Source organism: Calonectris borealis, chromosome 13 (genome assembly GCF_964195595.1).
Source record: "Calonectris borealis chromosome 13, bCalBor7.hap1.2, whole genome shotgun sequence".
NCBI classification, from domain to species: Eukaryota; Metazoa; Chordata; class Aves; order Procellariiformes; family Procellariidae; genus Calonectris; species Calonectris borealis.
In genome coordinates, this window is record NC_134324.1 from 24,100,552 (window position 1) to 24,119,653 (window position 19,102).

The window sequence follows — 19,102 nt, forward strand, 5'->3', positions numbered from 1 at the left end:
AGCGGGTACCGGGCACTGCAGACTGAGGGGGTGAGGAGCACTGCTGTCCACTGCAGTCCTCCCTCTCCCGCAACTCTGCCCACTGGGTAGCACCTCTTCACACATAAATGCTTACCCTATGGCTCCTACAGGCCTGACGAGACTTTCTCCATGGCCCAGCAGCTCTGTGTGCCTTCCTTACTCATGGCCATTTTGACCCCCCTGGTCTCACCACGGGCCAGCCCAGCCCTCCCTGACTGTGCTGCGTCACAGCTGGGCTCCACAAACCCGCTCCTGTCCCCTCTGCTTCCCGTTCTGCCCCACCGCACGTTTCTAGTCCCACCCTCCTCTGAGCTCCATCCTGCTTGTCTCTTCTTCCACAGGCACCTCCTCATTCCCATTCCTCTGTCTCCCAGCCACGCTCACTCCCCGCCCTGGGACTTCCCAGCCCAGCCCTGCTGCTCTCCTCCAGCCTCAGGTGGAGATCTCCCTCCAGTGCCAAAGCTCTTCAGGCTCAAGCTGTCTGTGACGGGAGCAGTGGTGACTGCAGCCACCCCGGTGCGCAACGTCCTGCTGGCCTGCACGTTTGACCCTTTCTCTTTAAAAGACAGTTCCTGAGTGGAAAGCCTGAATTCAGTGGAAAGCCTGAATTGTGAACTCCACGGAAATGGGGTGCACTGAGAAGACAGCTGTCCTTATGATCTACGAGAAGACGGAACAGGAGACAGCACTCGTGTGTTCAGTGCCCTGCCCTGGGACACTCCTGCCCCAGCTGTATTTACCCGGTGACGGTTCTCTGGTCTTTAAGTGTCGTTTAGACAAGATGCTGATGCCAGGATAAAACAGCTCAAGTTTCGTTTCTGCTGATGACGTGATTTCTTCTGGATTTGCTCCCCTACCTCCCAGGCTTTCACAACAAAGTATCAGGCACAGGTACAGGAGGAAGCTTTCTCTTTAGACTCCCATATCCCCAGCACCGGGACGCCACTCCAGGCTGCCTCACGACCACCACAGCACAACCCCCGCTGACCCTCCCAAGCCCCGGCGACAGCCGGGTCCCTTCGAGGGGCTCCTGCCCTCCCGCCCCCTTGGCGGCAGTTTGAGGGGGCCCTCTCCAGCCTGGCCTCCCCAGTCAGCCCGGCCGCAGCAGGCCGACGAGGGCTGTCACTAGTGAGGGGAGATCGGAGCGCCGCGGCGGGCTGCGGCGCGTGCGGCGGCTGACCGCGGCCAGGCCGCCTCAGCGCAGCCGGCAGGGCGCGGGGTGCGGCGCCCGGGTCCCCGGCCGCGGCAGGCCTCGGGGCCCAGGCCTGCGCCGAGGCAGGCCCAGCCCCGCCGGGGTGAGAGGCCCTCGGGGGGCGAGGGGAGCGGGGGTCCCGAAGCCAGCCCGCCGCCGCAGCCCGGTCCCCGCGGAGCCGTGCGGCGGGCGGAGCGGAGCGGAGCGGGGCCGGGGCCGGGGCCGGCTCCATACAGGCGGGCGGTGCGGCGGCGGGACGCCAGGGGGCGCCGGAGCGCAGCTGGCTGCCCGCGGCACCGCCGGCGAGCGGCCGGGAGCTGGACAGCGGGGCCCGGCCCGGCCCCGGCCCCGGCCCCGGCCCCGAGCGGGGCGCCGCCCTGCCTCCTCCTGCCCTCGGCTACCTGCAGGGGCGGCGACCGGACCTGCCCCGCCGCCGCCGCCGGGCCCAGGCCCTGTCAGCTGCCGGGACGGCCCCGGGGGCAGCCCCGGCTGCGGTGGTGCGGCCTGCCCGCCTCCGGCCCGGGCCCCGGCCGGGGCTCCTGCACAGGCCAGCTCAGCCCGCGGCGCGGGGAGCGGGCACGGAGCAGCCCACGGCACCCAGCCGCAGCGGACGGGGACAGCACAGCCGCCCGTGCCAGCCGCCTCCCGCCCGGCCAGCAGCCAAGGGAGAGCGCTCGGCTGCAGCCAGCCCAGTTTGCCTGCCTGGCTCAGACGCCCCGAACTTTAATGTTTGTTGTAAACTAGGAGTAGCTCTGAGTGGTTTAGGAGAGGCAGAGGGCAACGCCAGCCCCAGCTCTTATCTGAGGGACACACAGCAGGCCAAGCAGCTGCTGAGGGCTGAAGATGATCTCTGCCCGCGTTTCTGCCCTGAGCGAGAGTCTGAACTCTTCCCTGTCCCACCGCTCTTCTGACTGGCCCTCAGAGGATTCGCCACCAAAAGCCTCAACACCCACAGCGAGGAACGACAGGCATGCGCTGCCTTTGAGCCAGTAAAACTTTTCTGGCTCCAGCAAATGCGCTGAGCAGACATAGTAGCCCCAAGGAAGCCACAAACTGATCAGTTTTGAGAACAAGACCCCAGAGCTGCGGGAATAAAAAGGTGATGCAAAGCCATGGGGCAGGCCAGGAACTCATCTTGATCAATTCTGCCTCCCAGCCATTAATCCTCCTTAATCTCCTATTTGGTGGCATGTCACAACTCTCCCATCTAATCATTTGGTCTGCACTAACCCTCCTGGGTCACCGAAAGCTCTTCTTAGTGGCTTGGCTCACAGTGGGTCAAGTTCTTTCCCTCCTCTGGCAGTTAAGAGCACAGGTCTGGTGAAGCCACTAGCACAGGCAGACAACTCGGCCTTGTCCCCCACCAACGCCATGGAGGCCATACAGCTACACACAGCCAACGGTTCCTCGGCAGAGACCTCCAGCACGCTCTGCTTGCGGGCCCTCCTCGCTGGACCACGGGATGTGGGGACCATCACAGAATTCCACCATTTGACCACACATCCATCCCCTCCCTGCAGCTCTTTCGCACCACAGTTCGTATTACATTCTAGTAAGAACGGGCTGAGCCAGCACCAGCCCCCTTCCTATAGCCTCTCCAGATCCCTAACTCGCATTCTCCGGTCTCTTCCTCCTTCCCCTACCACGCCACCCACGCACCTCACCTCTCCTCGTTGAGGCCACACATGCGAATCCGCTCTGTGCTGGTCCAGTTGTGCACCCCACTATAGAGAGGTGCTGTAGAGATCATGACAGCTGTTCCTCACCGACTGGGACCTGCTGGGGCTCGAGGGGCCGCTCTGCCTACAAAAGAAAAACAGAGGATTGGTAACTGTCCCCGGGATACTTGCATTCAACCACACTTCAGAGAGACTCATCCCCAGCTTTGCTGCCAGGCAGACGGGGTACAACGCCCAAGATCCCACACATCTATCTGGAAGAGGGCTACAAGAAATCAGCAGCGCCTTGGGACAGAAGCCACAGTCCACTCATCCTTGTATTAAACAACTTTAGCGCCAAAAAGCCTCTGGCTACCCTGAGAGTTTCACACACATACACATCCCTTGAAAGACTCTTCCACTTTTCTCCTCCCTCCAGAGGGACCTCCAGCACCGGGTAGCAAGCTGCAAGACAGAGCTTTACCCAAGATGATGGTCTGTTAAAACGCTGACATCCCCAAGGCTTCATAGGACTTTCATAAACCAGCCCATGGCGGGTTCAAAGGGGAAAGCTTCAAACAAGGAGGCAGGTGGGGGACCCCGGAGGGGAGCAGAGGTTTGCCAACAGTGCCGTCAGATGTGCCGTCAAGTGATTATCCCCTCACACTGTCGGGAAGGTGCTGGTATTCAGTGGAGTTACGGGTGGAAAACATGAGGAAATCCAGAGATTCGTGAGCATCCAAGACGCACCGTCGGCTGGGTGGAGCTTTTGAGGGAGAGCGTCGCAGCCAATCGTGCAGCGCTGGGTGTTCAAGCATTAAGGCAGCTTTGCTGCTCAAGTCGTATCAGGGAAAAAGCAACGAAGGAAGAGAGGATCTACTGTGCTAACAAGTGGACTCGGTCAAACCAAGTAGGACTGACTGCAAAAGGCAGAGAGGTGCTGTCAAAGAGGTTCTTGGTTCAGAAAAACACTAAACACTCAAAGGTAAAGCAGGCACAGAGCCACAGCAACGCTCTTGGTGCAGCGGGTGAGAGTGGGAAGAAGCTGAAAGCGACACGTGATCCCAAATCTCCACCGGTTTTCTTTTCCCTGACAAACTCCTGGCGACACAAGCTCTGAACAGGACAAGAAGCAGCTTGCACCATCCGTTTATGCTGAAATGAGCCGCGCAAGGATCTACCGGCCAGCAGCTCAAGGGATCGAGCCGTGGAATTGAATGACTCCTCTGAACGCAGCTGCTGCCGGGTATCCTCACCTCAGCCCAAACATGCCAGCGGGGATCCTCCACACAGAAAAGAAGGGCCAGGCACATAGGAGGAATTGGGGCAAGGCAGCTTGTTTGCAAAAAAGAAGCGACAGACCCATCTGCACGTACGAGGGCACAAGTGAGCAAACAGACTACGGAAATCAGAGGTCAGGAGAAGAGGGGGAAACCTGCTAAAAGACACACGCTGTAAGATGGAAGAAATACTATATAATGAAGGGGGAGCCGGGCAGATGCTAAAACAGAGAGCAGGGTCATACCCAAAGAGAATAAGAGGTGGCTTGGAGCAGGAAGGGGAGGAGTCTTTTGGTGCTTGGAGAGAAATGCAACATAAAGGAAATAGGGGAACAAACAATCTGCGGGGATTTCACCATCTTAGGCTAAACTGAAAAAAGGGGAGGAGAAAGGTTCTGCCCCTGAGCACAGTGGCAGGACAGATGTTTCGGGAGAAATCAGAAAGGACCTTCTGTGCAACAAGGGAAGGGGATGCATACGGCTGTGTGATGTAGAACAGAAGTTGAAGACGAGCTGAAGCCTCAAACAAGCACAGATCAGACGTGACCCGAGAACAGGTCTGGCAAGGGAAAAGTGATAACAGGGTGATGTGAGGAGCTGGGAGAAACAGCACGTTTTGAGTACTTGAGTAAGAGCTGGTCAACAGAGGAGGCACGACGGCCACGAGAAGAGAGCCAGAAGGTCATAGCAACAGAGATAGACACTGTTTCATGAATTCTTGGCCTCTATCCTCTACGGACGATGTGGGACATGTGCCAAAGACAGGCATTTCACAGGGAACGAAGAAGAACAGCAGAGAAAAAGAATCAAGATTTCAACTAAGATAAGGAATAAAACAGGGGAAAAACAACAGACATGGTTTCAAGCACAAATCAGAGCGAACAGCGAAAGAACAGCATCCTTAAGAAGGAGTACCAGGAAGTTCATTGAGAAATGCAGGGATGAGCAGCCTCCCGATGCAACGCCGAACCAGAAAGAGCAACTGCAGCCTCCCTGGGTCAAAACACACCTTTAGTCGAGTTGACACAAGGAAACCGAGCAAATCTCTCGTCTACACTGATGCAGCTTGAAGCGACTTTAAAAGGATGTAATTAAACTAGTAGGAACCCCTTGGAGAACACAACTAGGGCATGGTTTCACATGCCTGTCTTTGAGTCGAAGAAGCTGTTGAAGAAACTCTTGAAGCCCTTCTCTCCCCTCACCCCTTCAATCATGTCACTGAAACTGTGCGGTGTCCCGGTAAAATTTGACCAGGGAGTTGATCTCTGTTTAAAATCCTTTTCCCCGCTCCAGGCTGGACTGGTTTTAACCCATACTAGCTCCTAGATCAGGTTCACCAAGAGGGAGAGAGGAGACAGCCTGGCACAGAATCTGCTTAATCCACTATGTCTGCCAAAGGAAGCGTATACGAAACCACAGTCTTATTTTGATTTAGCTAAATAGGTGCCCAGCCAATTCTAATTAACTCCAAAGAAAACTAGTTTAGAACGAAATAAGAACATCAACACAGCATTTTGCGTGGAGAAGCTCGTCATGTGATGTTAAAGCTCCTTCACCTCTCAAAACAAAACACACTCTAAGAATTGCGAACAAGAAAGGTGCTGAACGTGCTCGCCTCCCACAACAAGCCCTCTGAGAGATTTTCAATGAAACTAACATGGTGAATTAAAAGCAAGGGGGTTTTTTGTTCATTAAGACAAAACCTCTCATCGTTTTGCAAAAGGAGAGGATGCTACTCTGCAAACCAGTCTCTTCCAGGCTCCAGAAAAAGCAAAGCAGAAGATATTTTCCTTGTAGTAAAAGCATGCTTTTACTCAGGTTAGCGATAACTTAGCTACACGTAGAAGTTCCCTTGGATTAAGTCAAGAAATTACTCTCTCTTCTGAAACACCGCTATACAGCCGATGGAAACAAGTTTCCTGAGATGAAGTTCTTCAGGAATGGATATTTTCTAATAATTATCTCTAGACAAATCCTCCTTGCACTAAAATCCCAACAGCGCCAAGACAACCGTAGTTTCCACGCAGGCCGAGCTGAAGATGCAGGACAAGCTGCCATTGCCTTCACCTACCAGCTCCCACACAGCTGAAGAGAATTAAGCCCACATAATCTCCATGCTGACCCCTGTTAAAATCCTGCCTGCTTCCTGGCTCTCAGGGATCCTAACTTAAGTTGCCCGAGGTGAGGCTTCCTAATTAAGTTTTCCACTGCAACACTGCCCCTCACACTCGCACCTCCCAGTGTTAATGCGGCAGAGGGGTACGGGAGTTGCAAAGTAGATTTGCAAGTTATCCTCCCCCCCCAAATAACAGTGATTCCTCAGCCAGATCAGTTCCCTGACCTGACTCAACGCTCAGCTTCTCGAGCGCTTGCGTTGGCAAACACTGAATTTCCAGCCACAGGTAGCAAAGAGTTTGTTTTCTACTGGAGGGTTTGGTAGTGTCGGTGTTTGCTCTAACAGGTGTCACATCTACATTGCCACCTGGTCTAACCCACTTTCATACTGCTTTGACCAGGTCAACCAGAGCCATGATCTTCTACAGCTGCCCACCTCTGCGGCAGCTGGGGTGGACCCAGACCCACAGGTACAGAAAGGGACCTTCCCCCGTTCCTCACAGAGGCAACTTCGGCCAGCCACTTCTTCATGGTGCAGACGCATTCTGCTTTAGGACCCTGCTGCCTTGACCCCCCCAAGAAGCTTTTCATGTATTTTCCTGCTCTGTACATTTCTGAGTACTAAAACGACTTGGATTTCAAGACGCTTATCTTTCCTCTCCCCCATCCCAGCACCAGCACGTGAGCTACGCGCCAGCAGATTGCCACTGTCTCAGCTGCACCCTGCCTAGGCTGGCACGAAATGACCGGTACTGAAAAGCCAGCAGCCAGTCTCCTAAAATCCCCCAGTGCAAGGCTTCCCTCTGCCTGGGCTCCGGGCAGACGTATCATCCCCCGACGCAGGTAAGAGAGCGCCGTGCAATGGCGTCGAGCAAAGGCCCAATGAGCGGCAACGTGCACCACTGCCGGCAGCCGGGGTTCAGACAATGGCACAAGCTCCCCCGGGGCAAACAGCAGCTTCGCCTTTCCCCGCTGCATGAGCGGCAGCCACGGCGCGAGCCTCGCGAGGCCAAGGGCCAGCTCCGGAGATCCCACTGCGGGTCACGTCTGTAGGAATTTGGTGCAGCTCGGCAGACAAAGCAATGCGCTCGGCTGGGCTCCGGGTCCTTTACGGACACGGTAAAATGCTGTCCGTCGGCAGTGCCTCCTTTCACTCCGGCAACACTCTCAGTTGCTGCGTTAAGTGGGCCAGCAGCACAGCGGAAGGAAAGGGAGACTTTCCAGCCTTAGAGTATCGAAAAGGAGAGAGCCCAACGCATCCCTCTGCAGCAAGAGATGGGGAGAACGCGGTCGCTTGCCTTCCCAAGGTGCTGTACGGCTCCTTTGGCCAGGGGGCACTGCGGAAGGCTGGGAGGGATGCACTTTGACCCTGGAAACACACCCGCAGGAGACACCTTTGTAACACTCATTCCCAGAGAGCAGCGAAACCTCGAAGGCAGGTTTTTTTCCCTGGATGGCTACAAAATATAAAACTACGTGGGCTGCTGGAAACTCAAGCGGGACTCACTGCTGGGAGTGCATCGCCTGCAACCCAGCTACTTCGACGGGAGAGAAAGCAGTGGAATAAGGTGGCACGTGCCCCTGCGGCTCTTCAGCGGGGCTCAGGTGGGCCAGAAGGAAACAGTCTGCATCGACAGGAACGGTCTCCTTCACTTGCGATAGTTTCTTCACTTTGGCAATCTTCGTTGCCATTAGTAACACAGGCAAGAAATTATATTTGTTTTTATATGTGATTGTCGGGAGTCCATTTGAGGTACAGAGGTCCAGAGCGAGTGCCAATTCTGAGAGTTGCCTGAGATGCCTTAGCAGGGATTCAGCTCTGAGCATTGCTTCAGAAAACCCCTTTAAAGCAAACTGCTTGCAAAAAAATAAAAATTAAATAAAAAAAAAAATTTAAAAAATCATGATGGTCCTCTCACAGGACTCACAACGGGCATGATACACAGCAAGGGAAAAATTTAAAGAAGAAAACTGAAAAAAAGGAAACAGTTTATCTTGTATGATGTTACTACTCAGGCAGAGGTCAGAAACTGTAGCAGAATTGACCAGGAACAACTAGTGTGGAACAAAATCCAGCACCGAGAGGCCAGGCCACCTCCACCACCCGTCTCGGCGGGAGCTGGTGCCAGGCGCAGGGTCCGGCCCGTGGCCCGTACGGCAGCCCCCAGCTCGGTTTGGGTTTCCCACTGGCTGCACAGCAGCCCCGACTGCTGCGGAGCTGAGCCAGGCTTTGCCTACACGCATTTGCTTAAGCTGATTTAAAGACACAGTAACACCGCAAGTAATTATAGATACTCAGCGCGATGAATTGGAAATAAAAAAGAGAAAATCCGTCCCCATTTAAAAAAAAAAAAGTTTGCCGCACATTCAGTAGTCCTTTAATAATAAGTCCCAGCTGCTGGACGACTGGTGTCACTAAACCCTCGCTCACTCAAGACAACCAGGCTGTCCCCACGAAAGCCCACCGTCGCAAATTTTTAAGGACTGAAAAAAGAGCCACTAAGGGAGGACAGTTTTAAAAAATTTTGTATCTGAGAAGGCACGCATCGTCCGAAATACTGCAACCGGAGGACAGCCTCCCGTCCCCAGGAGAGGAGCTGGCATGCCAGAGATCCCAAGGGCAGTTTCATTCTGAAGGCCAAACCACGCTAGAGTCCGGTCTCTGAAACCCTCCCAGAAACACGTCTCCAGACCCAGGTGACAGCGACAGAGCCGGTGCCCTCGACAGGCACCACGCAGCCTCCGGTGCTGCGCTGGCACCGGGACCGGCTAAACCCAACAGCTGGCGACGAAAAAGGCAGGGCGGGGAAGGGAAGGCTGATGCAGACACGGCAAAAAAGATGCAGGCAAGCTGCAAAGGGCGCGGGATGCACCGGCCCTTCCCTCACACAGATCCCCCCTAACTCTGCCGGCGGCCGGCAAGGGCGACGGGGCTGGAGAGAGGATGCTCTGGAAGGAGGAGGAACTTGCTTCCTCTTTATTTTAGCCAGGAAGACCTTTTCCCGGTGCTTTTCTGAACTGGCTTCACCCATGCTGGGATGCAGGTACCGATGCCGCTCACTGAGGAGCCAGCAATAAACCTCCCGAGTACCGACACTCCCTCGAAGGAGTTTTGGCTTCTCCTCCAGCGAGGGCGGCAAGAATCGCCTGCCACCCGGTCCTGCCGCTGCCCGACCACCAACCCGGGCACGGGCGGGGGGGGCCCGGCCGCCCCCACCGCACCCGCTCTGGGCTCGGATGACGGCGGCGCAGGGGCGGCACCGCCCCGGCCCGCACCCACCCGGGGCCGGGACCGCGGGGGAGGTTCCTGTGCCCGAGCCCCCGTGCCCGCGGCACGTCCCGCTCCCCTCGCCCCCCGCCGCGGCCCCCTCGCCCCGCGGAGGCGCGGCCCGGCCCACGGCCCCGCGCCGCGGACGGAGCCCCGCGGGGCGGGCGGGTAGGGCCCCCGCCCCGGGACACGCCGGCCCGCGCGGCCACTCCGGGGGCTTCGCCCCGGCGCCTCGCAGCCCTCCCGGGAGCCAGGCCCCGCGGCGCTGCCCCGCGCCGGCTCCCGCAGCCCCCGGCCCCGGTGCCCGCCCCAGCTCAACAGTTGCCCCCGGGGCCGCTCCCCAACGGAGCTCGGCGCCGCCGCCACTCGTCCCGCAGCTCCGGTGGCCGCGGCCGGGCCCCCGCGCTGCCGCACCGGGGCAGCCCCGAACATGGAGGTGGCGGCGGCGGCCGCGCTGCCCCCGGGGAGGGCTCTTCCGCCATCGCCCGGCGCCCGGCCGGCCGGCACCCGGAGCTGCTGTCGGCGCGGCCGGCCCCGGGCACGGCGACCGGCGGGGCAGGCTCGGGCCACGCCGCCGAACTCCGCGAGCGCCCGGCGCCGCCGTCCCGCCGCCGGCGGCCGCCGCCCCGGGAGCGCTGCGCTCCGGCGCCCGCCCCGCCCCGCCGCGGCGCCCCGGGACCCCCTGCACCGCCCCGGGAGCGGCAGGTGCCGCCGGTGCCGGTGCCGCCGCGCGAGGCAGGGCAGCGGCACGCCGCGCCGTCGCGGGGCAGGGAGCGGAGCCCGCCGCCGCCGCCCGCCCGCTGCCCCCGGCCCGGCGCTGTCACTGCCCGCCGTCCCCGCTGCTGTCCCGCCGCAGGACGCTGCCCGCCCCCCCCCCCCCGCGCCGCCACCCCCGGGGGTGTCCCGGGACCGTTTCCATGGAGACTCCCGGCCGGGCGGGCGGCCGGGGGGGGGTCGGGCCGCCGGCTCCCGACTGCCTCCCCCCCCCTCGGCGGTGGGTGCGGGGCCGCGCGGGCCCGGGGTGCCCGGGCAGCGGGGGCCGGGCGTCCGGCGCGGGGCGGCGGGGCGGAGGGGGGCGGGCACGCACCTGCTTCCCGAGCCGGGCGGGCGGCGGGGGGCGGCGGGCCGAGGCGGGCCCCTGCCCGAGGCGGCGGGTCGGACACTGGGCGCTGCGAGCGGCGGTTCGGCGGCGGCGGCGGAGACACTGGCAGCGGCAGCCGGAGTGTGAGGGCGAGAGCGAGCCGCCGCCGCGGGGGCTGACGGGAGCTGTAGTCCGGCAGCCGCCGGCCGGCCGGCCCCGCGCCGCCCCGAGGACTGCGGCTCCCGGCGTGCCGCGCGGCCAGCCCTGCCCGCGCGGGGGGGCTGTGCGGAGCCAGCCGAGTCCGGAGAGGGAACGGGCGGGCGGGGAGGGAGGGGGCTCCGCGCCCGGCACAGCCCGCGGGAGGGGGCGCGGGGGGAGGCCGCTCCCGCCCGGGGAGGGGCCGCACGGCTCCGCGCTCGGCGGACGGCACCTCCGGCCGGCGCGGCGCGGCGCGGCGCGGGGGGAGCCCCACGCACACACACACACACACACACACACACACACACACACACACAGACGCCGCACACACACGCCCGACCCCGCGCCGGGGCACCGGCGCCCGCACCGGGGAGCGGCGCTCGCTCCGCACCGGGGGGAGGAGGATGGAGGAGGAGGAGGAGGAGGTGGCGGGGGCGGGCGCTCGCTCCACGCCCGGGCAGCGGCTGGGCGCCCGGCAGCGCTGGACGGGCAGCGCCGGCAGCGAACGAGGCGCCCGCAGACCCGGTGCCCGCCGCCGGGCGCGGCCGCGGGGGGTGCCTCGGAGCGCAGCCCCGCCGAGCCGAGCCGGGCCGGGACGGCGGAGCGGGCGCGGAGCCGCCTGCCTGGCAGAGGTGGGCGCGGGGCCCCCGCCCCGCCGGCGGCGGCGATGGCGTTGGGTGCCCCCCCCCCCCCCCCCCCCCGGGCCCGGTGCCCCGCCGGGCGGGCAGCGCTGCGGGGCGGGGGCGGCCCCGGGCTGGGGGCGAGGCGCCTCCCCCGCGCCATGCGGGGCACCGAGCGGCGCGGCGCGGCACGGCACGGCGGCTGGAAGTTTCTCACCGGCCCCCGCCCGAGGCACCGAGGCCCGCAGGCCCGGCGGCTGCCGCACCCCCCACACCCCGCGGTGACCGACGCGGGGCGGCCCCGGCGGTGCCCGGCCTCGCCCCCGGCCTGCTCCGGCCCGGCCGCCTCGCCGGGCCCGCCCCGCCCCGCACCGCCCCGGCGACTGACAGCCTCGCCCGGCCCGGGGCTGCGCCGCCCCCGGCCCCCGCACGGGCCTCGGGGACCGGCGGCCCCGCAGCGCCCTGGCGCGGCCCCGCTGCGCGGGCACCCGCTGCGTGTCCCCGGTCCCTGCCCGTCCCCGGCCCTGCCACGCCGCCCTGGGCCGTGCTCCGGCTGCCCGGCCCTGCCCGGGCCCGGCGCAGGCACCGCCCCGCTGCCCTCTCCCCTGCCCCGCTGCCTGACACAGGCAGCCCTGCCTGCGCCCGCCACGCCCCAGCCCCTCGCCCCGGCCTTCCCTCCGGTCCGGCCCCGCAGCCCGGCCGCCCCCCCGACGCCCCCGGCCTGGCGGCTCCCTGCCCGGCCCCCCGCGCACCGGCAGACCCGGCTGCCTCCGCGACCTTTCGCTGCCGCCCGCCGCGGGGGGGGACACGCGGGGCTCCCCGTCTCTGCACAGTACGGAGGGACAGGGAGCGGGGAAGGGCTGGATCCTGCCCCCCGAGACCGCGGGGCGGAGGGGGACGCGCAGCACGGGCCCGTCCCGACGAGCGGGCAGGGGCGCGGAGGGGTGGCGGTGCCACCGCACCGGGACGGGGGAGGCGGCGGCAGCACCGCGCTCCGGTGGGGAGCGGCCCCGGGGCCGAACGTGGGGGCCGGCACTGGCGGCGGGCGAGGGGCCGGGGGCTGCGCTGGGCATGCGGGACCGACATGGGACCGCACCATGGGGCCTGGCCACCGGCAGGGCTGCAGGGTGCCGGGCCGTCGGGGTGGGTTTGGACTGGGGCGGTACTGCTCCTGCACCGCGGCCCCCCGAGCACATCGTGAGTGCTGGAGGGGCTGGCCAGGCCCCCTCGCCGTGCCCGTGGGGTCCATGCTGCTCTGAACCCCCGCAGTGTGGTGCTGCTCCAGGGAGCATGTCTGGGACCCGCCACTCTGCTCCGGTGCCCGTTTTCTGCCCCGGATTTGGCCTGTCCGACGGCAAAGTCTCGTCTCAGGTTGACATGTGTGATGTCCAGGGCCCTCCCAGAGGTGGGCTTATCACAGGGTCACAGGCAACGGTGGTGTCCCCCCAGCTGGCACATCTAGGGTGGCACCTGCACCCTGGTGTCACCTGCTGCTGCCAGGAGCATCCTCCACAGCCTCAGCACCAAACCTTTCCTCTGCCTGAGAAGGGAAAAAATATCTTACAAAGGGATCAAGCTCTTTTTTTTTGCCGGAAAGGCCGCAACCGCCTCAGGCAGCGGACCACACGTTGCCCCTTTGGGGATGCGGGCATGCTCTGGGAGCGGTTCGGGGCATGGGTCTGTGGGCAGGATGATGCTGAGCATGCAGGGCATGCGGGTTGGGGCGAGGTTTGGTGAAACGCAAGGGGCTGACAGCACTAGGGGAAGGCGGAGAGCAAGGGCTAAGGCGAGGAAGGCCGGGAGGGAGGAAACTCTTCCTGCAGAGGGGAGTCACTCAGTTTCTCCTCCGTTATATCCGTACCTTCTCCTCCAGCCGGGCTGTGGGCAGCCCCGGAGCAAACATGGGCAGAGAAGATGCTCAAAGAGGCATGTCGGAGGCTGGGTGGATGGTTAGGAAGCCAGGCTGGCACAGCCTGCAACAGGCGCACGACCGGCCCCGGGTTTATCAGGACCTACCTTATTTGCATCCTGGTGCAATTAAAAACAGACGGTTTGAGTAATGGCCTCATCCTGCAGCTGGCCTTGCCCCATCCCTGCAGGAATTGCACTGAGGGGTGCATGGTGCTGGCCAGGAGGGCTCTGCATCCCACCACTGCATCCTCTAACACCACTCTGCTCCTTCCTGGTTTAATTAGAACCTACTATGCTTTAACATCTTCACGATGGGACAATTTGCACCCAGGGGCTTTAACAGCTGGTGCTGAAAAATTCTGTGGCTCTCAGTGTTCCAGGGAAACGGGAAAGTCTTGGGAATAAGGAGCATCCTTCATCAGGAACTGTAGTTAATCAGACAGCGGTCATGGACTAACTTGCAGAAAGGCCAATGTGAATTATCTATCAATATGCACTGCAAAAATATGATTTGGAAAGCTCACCAGTAATTTCTCACCAGAAAAAAGCCAGGCTGCCTGCTGCGGGTGGAGCTGGAGGCTGGTTTTAACTCGCCTCCATCTCAGGGACACATGTCCCAGGAGCCCGCCCGGCCACGGGCAGCGCGGGAAGTGGTGGACAGCCCCGGGCTGCTGCCTTGCCTCAGCGTTTCCTCCGCGCTGCCTGCCCGGGCAGCAGGACTCCTGCCAAACTCCCCAGGTCCGATGGCATTCAAGTGCTCTCCAAGTGCTCAGAGCGGTCCCTGGACCCAAGGGGCTGTGTGTCCTCTGCCCGCTGTGGTCCCCTGAGCCATCGGGGCTCGAGCACTCAGCTCTGACCTGGCCTACAGCCGATGTTGCTGCTGCTTTTGTTATTACTGCTTCATTTTGTTTCTTGTTTTTATTTATTTCGCTCCTTCCCTCTGGTTTTTGGGCAGGATCCGCATTACTCCCCCCTTCCTCAAGCCAGAAACAGAAACACGTTGGCTAATGCACCCAGCCAAGCACCAGCCGCAGCAAAGCCCCTGGCGCGTGGCACGCTCCACTCGCTGCCAGGCCGCGGGTGGGAAACCTCAAACCCTTCTCGGGACCATTTCAGTCTCTGCCCGTCGCTGAGCAGCTCTCCACCTCTCCAGCTGGGCTGGTAGGCCAGGAGATGCAAATGGATCTCTCCAGTTCAGCAGGGCACCTCAGAGCCTTCTCCTCCTGCAAGGATGGAGGCAGCTGGTGGTGAGGACGGCTTGTAGCTCCTGGTGCCAGAAGAGTGATGGGGGTGATACCTCGTGCTTGCCATGATGCCATGTCTGGCTGTCCACCCCACAAGCGTCTTGTCACCAGGCTGGTCCTGCATTGGACATTCCAGCTTCAGAGCTTGGGCATTGCTGGGAAGATGCAGTTGTGGCCGAGGAACCAGCCCTGAGGCCAGGGAGGGGGTTTCCCTTTAGGATCGAGACGGCGTCCATTGCCACAGGGTCTAGTGGTCTCTCTGTGTTTCTTGGGGCTTTTCCTTCTGCTCTGAAGAAGGAGCCTCTCTGCCGCTCCGTCCATGGTGGACAGACAGCTCACCTGGGTTTTGCTGATGTAGTAACACCGGTGAGAGGTGTCAGCTCTAACTACAGACCTTGTCTTCCCGCTTCCACGGGCCATCCCCACTCCAACGACAAATGCTTTTGCAGAATGTTTGAAGGTGCAGCTAAAAGATGACAACTTTGTTGGGGCAGCTGCCTTCTCCTCCTGCCTGCTTGCGCCTGGGGGACAGAGAAGAGTGGGCAGGAAGGCCACGAGTCCTGCTGGGCGTGCAATGGGCCAGGCTGCTGCCCGCCGTTGTGCTGTGCGGCCCTCTTCCCCCAGCTCCCCAAAGGGGCTTGCAGCAGGGTCTAAGAAGGGACATGTGATGGAGTCCCACCTCCTGCATGAGAAACTGAACCTCTTCATTATGAGCTCTGAGGTTGACAATTTTAGCCCAGCCACTGGGGCCAAAATGATGCTGCTTCTGCATTGGGAAGGGGATTTCATGGCTTGAGGCTTTGCGTCGCTTCACCTTGGACCTTCCATGGGCGCCACAGGGAGCTCAGGGCTGGCCTTTTCCTCCCCACATGCTCCAGAGCTTTTCTGGGACTCACCTCCGTGCTGGCTGGAGAAGCGTGGAGAAATGAGGCATCACCTCCGGTGAGCGGTGCAGCCGGGAGTCCGCAGTCAATACGCTGCCTCTGCTGCCCTCCTCTGCAGCATCCCCGGGAGAGGCCCTGGGCTGGGAGCACACCGCTGGTGGGTGAGAACTTGGGATCACGGGGATAAGGTGGGGAGGAACCGTGCTGTGCCTGGGAGCTGAGGGAAGAGCTGGCAGCTTGGGCAAGAGCAGGCAGGGCAAAGTGATGGAGGGGAGGAGGATGCAGTGGGTGAGCAGAGCTTGGGGTGCCTGGGGAGCCCCAGAAAACAGGTGAGGCGACCGGTGTGGCTGGCAGGGCCGGGAGGGGTGCCCGCAGGGAGCCCTGGCTCCACTCCAGCCCCTTTCCGAGGACCGCGGCAGGAGACTCTGGAGAGCGGCTCGCTGCGGGCAGAGCTGGGCCTGCCCCTGCTCCCCTGCTCCCCTGCTGCCCCAGGGCTGCCGCACCAGATCCCCGGCTCCTTTATTGTCTGTCCTCCAGCCCCGAGCCCCCTAGGTCTGGATTCGGGAGCCACTGAGGGCTCCTAATTGTAACTGGAGACAAAGAGAGCCGGTCTTTGACTGCAGCGCTGACAGCCCGTGCCTGGAGATGCTGAAAGCACTGCCAGCAGCCCCAGGAATGGCCGGGCTGCGCGGGGGCCTGCGACCCCCCAGGAGCTGAAGGCTGGAGCAGCCATCGATGCCCAGCCGCAGGCATCGCCCCCCAGCTCCCGGTTGCAGGTCCCCGCCGCTAAGCCACAGGGATGAGGCAGCCACGCTCGGCACGGGGACACAGGGAGGACCCGGCTGCTGCCGCTTGTGCGAGCGGGCAAGCCCCCGCGGAGGCTCAGGGCCGGCCTTGGCTCGGGGCAGTACACGGGCAGCCGGAGGAAGGTCGGGCAGGGAGCGGAGGCGGCGGAGCGGGGAGCGCAGAGGGGGCCGAGGCGGGGGGCGGCGCGGGCTGAGCCAGCCCCGTGTCTCCTGCAGGCACGGAACGGGCACGAGTGTGTCCCGGCGGCACTTCCGCGCTTCTTGCTCCTCGTCTTTGCGGCTCGGGCTTGCTTTTAATGAGGATTTCGCTGTGTGCGGAACGAATGACTGCGACCTCTGCGGTAGCTGCGTTTAAACGAAGGCTGCTTTTGTAGCACCAGCCAGGATACACGTACCACGCAGCCGCCTGCCATGAGGACATCTGTCTGAACAGCCTCCACTCACCCCCCCGGCTTTGCCTCAAACCCGCCCCTTCAAGGACCCTCATTTCCCCCCCAGGAGGTTTTTGGTGCTGCGGCTCTGCCGGGGCCCGGCCAGGCACCCCCCGGCTCTGGGATGCTGCTGGCTCAGGGCTTGGCTACCTGGTTTCCCCAGGTGTGGGGGTCCAGCGCGGTGCCCCGCTCCCTGCCCAGTGGCCCTGACATCCCTCCCTGGCCCTGTTGTGCCCAGCACGTTGCTGTGGGAGTTGCAGGGTGGCAGCTGGGACAAAGTCTTCAGGGGGATACGGGGACTTTCCCCCTCTCCTTCCCAGGCAGCTGGAGACAGCCAGGGACCCGCCAGCTCCAGGAGACTCAGAATGTGACATTACAGCACAACCCAAGTGACCGGGTCCCCACCCCAGATGGGTGACAAGGCTGGTGGCTGCTGCAGCCCCAGCGACTGTTCAAAGCTGGCAGCTGCCTGCATCCCAGCGCTCATCACCGAACTCGGGGTGAGAAGCGGTTGGGTGCCACCGCATGCCACCCGGGGAGCCCTGGCCATCCGTCTCCGTGGAATGGCCCCGCTGTGGGTGCGAGGGTCCCGGCTACAGCATCTCAGTGGAAATCTCTTGCTCAGGTTGTGCCGTGCTGGATACGGCATCTCCATGGAAACCCTCCCGCTCAGGCTGTGCGGGCTCGGGAGATGCCATCTCCACGGAAACGCGGCTGCAACGGCTGTGCAGGCCGGGATGCGCTGGCCGGGCACCGGGCGCCCACAGCGGGAGAATTGGGGATGTCCGGAGCACCCCTGGCTGCGGGGTCATGGAGGAGAGCCGGACCCACCTCCGAGGCCGAAGGGGGACGAGGGACGGAGCGCAGGCCACCCCTGTCCCCGGCACGTGGGCAGGAGGGACAGGGAAATTGGAGGGAGTGCTCCTGTGCCTAAAATACCAACACAAAATCTGCCTCCCCTGCCCCATCCTCTCCGCACTGTGCCAAGCAGAGCCTCCTGCCTCCCTCGGGTTTGGGGGGCTCATGCCCTCTCCCACCCCAGGACTCAGCCAGGCCCATTCTGGTGAGGGCCGGTTCCTATGCCACGGGGGCTGGCGGCGTTCAGGGACACGGAAATCCCCCGATCCCAGTGAGCGAAGGTGCAGGACCCCCCCGGGGCCCCACGATGGCCCCGGTGCTTGCACTCATGTCCCGCAGCACGGGAAGCCGGAGGGCTGAGATTTCACCCTCAGAAATAGCCCAGACGAAATATTTTACAGGTTATTTATAGCCTGCATTAAAAAAAAAAAAACAACCACCAAAAGCCTTTTATTTGTTGATTTTAAATCTGCCTTTTACTTTCATTCAGCTCCCGCTGGTCTCCCGGGACGGCGGGTGCAGGAGCCCAACTGCACCGGCGGCTCCCTGGCGGCTGGAGTGGTCCCTGGGCTCGGGCATCGGCTCCCCCCAGCCGGGTCCCTGCCCCGGGGCAGCTCAGGGGGACACCAGCAGTGGCTGTGCCGCTTCCTTGGCATGGCACCTGGCCTGGGCACACCACAGCAGCAGAGGCACAGCCCCACCGCAGCTCTGCCCGTCCCTGGCCGCTGCCCATGGCTGCTGCCGGCTCCCCCAGCCCGTGGGTGCTGGCCTGGCTGGGCTGCCCAGGCCGGGAGCCACCGCCACTGCTCACGGCCGGGATTAGCCACCGCTCCCTGCTGGCACCGGGAGCAGCTCGGCCGCCCTCACCGAGGCTCCCGGCTCTGTAAGCCCGGCTTTGACGTAGCCCAGAAAGTAGGCCAGTAAGAGCAAACTGCAGCTGCTCGCGGCTCTCTCGAGGGACACGGCGCTCGTGCGGCCGGGGGAAGGCGTGCGCACTCGCATCGCGGCTCCCCGGGGGTTACCGCGCGTCTGAGGAGGCGGCTGGCGAGGAGCAGGGTTTTCCTCCCGGCACCGGAGCTCCTGGTACCCACCGACTCGTGCCTCGTGCGGCAGCCGGAGGCCAGCCCCGCCGCCGCGCTGGGAGGGGAGTCGGGCTGGAGCATGCCGTGGGAAGGGCAAGGATCAGGCCGGGAAAGTCCCCGCGGGGAGCCGGTCCCCAGCCCGCAGCAGCGCCTGCTTCCGCGCCAGGGCCCCGCGGGGCTCCCCGGCCCGTTTCCGCCCTGCCAGCGAGCAACAACCCCCTGCAAGGGGCTCCCCCCAGCCGCGGCTGCTTTCCCCCCTCTGTCCTGGGAGCTGCCAGCGGGCATTCCAGGCATCCCCCTTTCCTGCAGTGGTTTGCAGACTGGAATTGGTTTTTAATTAAAAAAACCCCAAGCGCTGACATCCCTGTGCCCGGCAATTTTATTTCTGCAGGGAAGTAGGAGGGACAACCGTTGCCCTTGATGTGGGAGCGCAGCAGCTCCGGAGGGGCGAGC

At 62.8% G+C, this 19,102-nt stretch overlaps 1 protein-coding gene across 6 annotated transcripts in view; it reads right to left on the minus strand.

Annotated features, from left to right (window-relative positions):
• BCORL1 (BCL6 corepressor like 1) overlaps window positions 1-10,777 on the minus strand; it is a 35,235-nt gene extending 24,458 nt beyond the window's left edge. For all 6 annotated transcript variants that reach the window (XR_012675656.1, XR_012675655.1, XR_012675654.1 and 3 more), the window contains exons 1-2: window positions 10,622-10,777; window positions 2,878-3,016 (exon numbers count right to left, since the gene is read on the minus strand). Coding sequence is in view for 1 of the 6 variants with exons in the window: in XM_075162626.1 (XP_075018727.1) it covers window positions 2,878-2,963 (86 nt within the window). In the remaining 5 variants the exon portion in view is untranslated. The remainder of the gene's footprint in view (window positions 1-2,877; window positions 3,017-10,621) is intronic.
• Between the last annotated feature and the right edge of the window lie 8,325 nt (window positions 10,778-19,102).